Source organism: Mchenga conophoros, linkage group LG2 (assembly GCF_057382185.1).
Source record: "Mchenga conophoros isolate Kocher_MC1m ecotype Shallow Benthic linkage group LG2, M_conophoros_male_GT1.1, whole genome shotgun sequence".
In the NCBI taxonomy this organism is placed as follows: domain Eukaryota; kingdom Metazoa; phylum Chordata; class Actinopteri; order Cichliformes; family Cichlidae; genus Mchenga; species Mchenga conophoros.
Genome location: NC_140527.1, coordinates 3,349,734 through 3,354,986, shown reverse-complemented (window position 1 = coordinate 3,354,986; position 5,253 = coordinate 3,349,734). Strand labels below are relative to the sequence as shown.

At 35.3% G+C, this 5,253-nt stretch overlaps 1 protein-coding gene across 1 annotated transcript; it reads left to right on the top strand.

Moving 5' to 3' along the window:
• Nucleotides 1–560: 560 nt before the first annotated feature.
• LOC146581491 (signal-regulatory protein beta-2-like) lies at nt 561–2,566 on the top strand (the record flags this gene model as incomplete). The annotated part of the gene is made up of 5 exons (XM_085246555.1): nt 561–876; nt 966–1,325; nt 1,424–1,540; nt 1,844–1,893; nt 1,996–2,566. Coding segments are annotated over 5 exons (948 nt in total), but the record flags the coding sequence as incomplete, so codon positions are not given.
• Between the last annotated feature and the right edge of the window lie 2,687 nt (nt 2,567–5,253).

Below are 5,253 nucleotides of genomic sequence, written 5' to 3'. Positions count from 1 at the left end.
GCGCCTCACCAATGAAACATACAGCTTGCAAATTTCTTTTGAAGTGCTGAGTTTGATGTATTTTAGGTATTTCTTGCAGTACACACCACAGCCAGTCGTAGAAGTCATGCATGTTGTGTTTTCTGTTCTGAACATTTGAGAACGTGAATTATAATCAGACAGAAATAGTCAAAAATTAACAGTAAATAATAAGAAAAATTGCAACGGGAGATTAAACAGAGATAATAAGAGTTAGAAAATGCTGAAGAGAGACCAATGTGACAGGAAGTGTATTTTAAGTCTTTTCTGTTTTAACCAATCGGATGCATTTTATGGTCTAACCCAGTGTGCTCATTTCCCCTTCGTAACTTACTGAAAAACCCCAAAGCACATTCTCAAGATGGTCGTCTTATGGATTACATTGCTTTTTCTTCATCAAGGAAGTAAGGGGGGATTTGTTTCTGTTTGTTTTTGTTTTATCTGACCATCTGACCAAACTGAACGTATTATTTATGTTGAATAGATTCATATATAGATAGACGTAGAGATAATAACATAAAAACTGAACGTTTTCTTTTACCTTAGATTCTCTGGTTCCAGTGAAAACAGTCCATGTTGGTGAAACAGCAACATTAACATGTGTTTTACCAAATGAAGAGCTCGGCAGCAGAAAGGTTCAGTGGTACAAGCAGAGAGTCGGGGATACTCTTAAATTATTAGTGTCACTTTCTGGAAAACCTTCAGAGTTTTTTCAGTCAAGATTTTCTGCACATAACAGTAAAGATTTTAGCAACCTGACCATTTGGAATGTAGCCCAAGAGGATGAGGGAATGTATCACTGTGGAATAGACACCTGGATTAAACTTGAATGGAGTGGGACATATTTGTTAGTAAAAGGTAATGAACTGACCAACTTTTACAAAATTATTAAATGCCTCTGAGAATGTGGTGAATAATTTACTTGTATTACATTTTGTATTACACAGGAAACACTGAAAGGACATCAAACTATATTGTTGTACAGCAGCCGACAGAATCAAATCCACTCCGTCCAGGAGACACAGCAACTCTTCAGTGTTCAGTTCTGACAAATTCTGAGAACAACACATGTTCAGGACATCATAATGTTTTCTGGTTCAGAGATGGATCTAATAAATCTCTTCCAAACATCATCTACACTCATGGAAACAGAACTGATCAATGTGAGAAAAGATCTGACCCTCAGGATGGGTGTGTTTATCGCTTCTCTAAGAACGTCAGCTCCTCTGATGCTGGGACCTACTACTGTGCTGTGGCCACATGTGGGGAGATATTATTTGGAAATGGAACTACACTGGATGTTCAAGGTATCTGTGCCTGATTTTGTCTAAAGTACTTTTCAGTTTGTACTTAAAACACGCTCATATCAAGATCAGTGATAAAACCTTTTTTGTTTGTTTTGTAGAGAAAACAACACGACTGGTATTTATTGGAATTGTAATATTAATAACCTGTTTTGCCATTTCGGTCATTGGAAATCTTTTCTTCATCTGCAACCGAAGGGTATGCAAAAAATGTAAAGGTAAGTGTTGTCAGTAGCTTAACATTTATGTATAAAATCATAAAAACAAGTTTGCTGTAAAACTGCAAGGAGGCAACTATTGTACTAATTGTTAATGTTTAAGCGCTCCATAATGGTTGTTATTTCTTTGTGTACCTCATTAAACAATCTAACTTCTCATTAACTTAACTTATCGCTTCACTTGAATGATACATTTATGTAAGTAAGACTTTTGTAAAAAAAAAAAAACCATCAGAGGAGAAATGTCACATTAAGTGCATTTCACTATCATATATTTATTGTTATTATTTTTGTTTATCTTAGAAATAAAAAGTGATACAACAGAAGTACAAACTGACAACTTGTACCAACCAGTAAGTAATCAAACAGATTTTGTGTAGGTTAAATATGTATGCACAGTTCCACATCCTCTTCTACATGTTTGTGTACTGTATACTCTTTCTGTTACTGCACAGACTGAAGCTGATGATGATATAAACTACGCTGCGCTCAGTTTCTCTGAAAGAAAAACACGAGGAAGAAGGACAAGAGAGCATACCGAGGACACTGTTTTCTCCTAAATGTTGAGTTAAATGAATATGACATTGTTGAGCATCTCCTTAATATTAAAATAAACCTTAAATTAAGTTTTGGGCCTTTTATTTGTCACTCTTTGGCACCCTTTGTTTTCTTATTTCTTTTCTAATTTTTCTTTTTCCATCTTTGTTAAAAACTAACCCCCACAGCCCCCCACTCCAAGAAAAACAAATCTAGTGTTTATTTGTACGACAGTGCAGGAAAGGAAAGCATGTTACTTAATTTGCTTTGAAATTGTCTTAATGTAAGTGCATTTTCAATTTTTAATTATAATTGAACCTTTTTTCATACAGGTTGAGACCTGGTGTCTCATTTACAACAGGGGCTTGTTTCAGACAAACAAAATTGCAGAGTGATATCTAATCCTACATTTTTACCAAGTAATCTCACTCCGCAGATCAGTTGCAAATGTAAACATGAAGAGAGACCCAAGAACTTCTTTTTATAAGAAACTTCTTTTTTTCTGGTTCTGTGTACTGTGTTGTATTATTTTAAGACTGAAACACAGTCATTCTTGTAATGTTGAAAAAGAAATACCTCCACAGAGACTATAATAAAACTTTTATCCAAAACTTTGTCCTTCAAATTATCATAACAATCCAGGCAGTTTGAATGTATAGGATTCACCTGTTGTTCAATTCAGTTTATTTTATTTTATTTTTTATAATATCTTGAACTGCAAGATATTAGCTGTAGATAGAAAAAGATATTTAGCTCTGGTGACTACAAATAGAAAAACGTAATAAGTTCTGTAGTGATAAAATATATATCATTGTGCATTGCTAAACAGATTGTGCAACAAACATGCACTGCATGTGCATATAACACTATCTATTAATCAGAAGAGAGACCGAAAATGAGAATCCTGTCAAAATAATAATTAAGGACCTTGCAAAAATCACTGCAGAATCAGAATTTTGTTTGTGTTTTGAAACCTTCTTTGCACCAGACTAAGCACAAAATCTTAATATGTTACCATTTTTCCATGTTGTGACAAAGCTCCAAATCATTTTAAGGATACTTTAGAGTTAAATTTAATAGCACTTCAAAATCATTGTCAAAGTATAGGTTCAGAAACTCAAGACAGTAGAAAGAACAGTGAAACATCTGTCATCATCATGCTGGAGAATCCCACAAGTAACACCCTACAAGTTCTTACAATTCACACCATGTAGCTAAGTTTGGACTTTATTCTAAAGTAAACAATTTGTGAAGCTGAAATAATTAAAACATTAAATTGTGTCTTTTGGACTGATTGTCAAACACATATATACATAAAGTGGCTGGTGCTGTCACGGTCCGTTCTGCCACCCTCACCTCTTGCTCCACCGCTCTCCTGTCACCGGTTCCAAATAAGCATTCACTTTGATTCATCGCCTGTCAGTTACTCTCTGCCTTGCACTAACCCCTCTTTCCCTGTGTTTGCAGTGGCTTCAACACCTGACTGACTCTCACTCAGATGTCCCTAAATTAAATAAACTTTTCTTGATCAGTAAATCAGTCTGTTTATTGATTCTGCTTCTGGGTCCAATCCACGTACAGCACACAGCACAAAGGGGAATAAAAGATTCTCTTTTGAATGATAGTAAATTGGTGTTGACATTTACTTCTGGTCTGCCTGACCAGCACAGACCAGGTCAGTGTCATATATTTGGACAGTTTTCAGCATACGGAAGCATTTTTAAGTTTGTTCTTAGGAAGTAAGGAATCTTTTCAGCAAAAGCTCAAATCAAAAACATTCAGGACTGCAACAACTTCACTGACTTCATCTCCTAGATGTGCTTTATCTTTGTGATAAAGTTTGCTATTTTTTATGGATCCAGGAATCTTTTACTTAGCACAACTTTAAAAAACTTTAAAAAAATTTTTAAAAAACTGTGCTACATACTGCAGCTTATGACAAAAAGCCTGCAGTCGGCATGTTTCTCCATCAACCTCACAACAAAAATCAGCATGTAACCTGCATAAGACAACGCGAGCAGCTGAAACTCAGGTGCCTTTATGTAACAGAGGACACCACAGGAAACGAGAAGAAAACACAGAAATACAGAGAAAGAACAAAGAGGGCAAATGTCACAGACTCAGCCAAATGCCACCTGTGAAATCATCAACTCATGTAGGCTAAAAATTGAAAGCAGTTTATATAAGATCAGTCTAACTTGAATGATCTGGGTATAATTTACTGTGACAGTGAAACAACAAGAAAACAACTTCTTTGCTTACATCTCTTATAGTTAGAGAATACACCTTACCCCCTTTGAACCTTTGTCTTTTTTTAAACCCTCCCTGAAGGGATATTTAGTCAAACTTTCCTCAAACAATTATTTGAGTAATATTTTGAAGATTCAATTTATACCAGTAAGCAGCACATCATCCCTAAAGACATTATATGATAGAGTCACACCATCTCTAAGGTTAGCCTCAGTCAGTTAATACAGAACCTCATTCATTTTGCTCAGAGCTGAAGAAAAAATAAAGGCAAAAAAAGGCAATATAGTGTCTTGAGTGAACTGTTGGTGTGATTTGGTGCTGTGGAAAGAAAATTCAAATGAATTAAACTGAGCTGAAGACAAAGCAATTTAAAGAGGTATAATCATCACGCATACATTGTTACATTGTATACAATCGTACATCCTACAGCGCGCAAGAAGAAAACTCACACAAGAGATCAAAGAAACTGATCGTTGTGGTACCTCAACCTTCTCTTGCACAACTGAGCTATTAGCTCTATCTATCTATCTGGAGCTGTTACCTTTATTAATCATGAAGACAAAACAGTAACTTGTAGTAAGATTGTCCTGCACTAAAGTAGCTAAGCCATCTAAAGGATATGTGTAAAATACGAGATTCAAACTAGTGCTCAAGAGAGTCATGTTTACACGATAATGTAGTGGACATCCAGTGGTGCATGAGTCAGTTGTTGTAGTTTGATTCTGAGTGTGTTGAAACTGATTTGTGTCCTTTAATTCATGCCAATCAAACTGATAATAGAGCTAGAACCGTACTTTATCTGACTTATACTTCTGCTGAGCTACAGTTCAGTAAGATCTGATTGCAATGCATGGTTTTCACTTCTATCTAACTTTTCATTATTATCACATTTCATTGTTTTATTGAGAAATTGTCTGAGAGGTGAG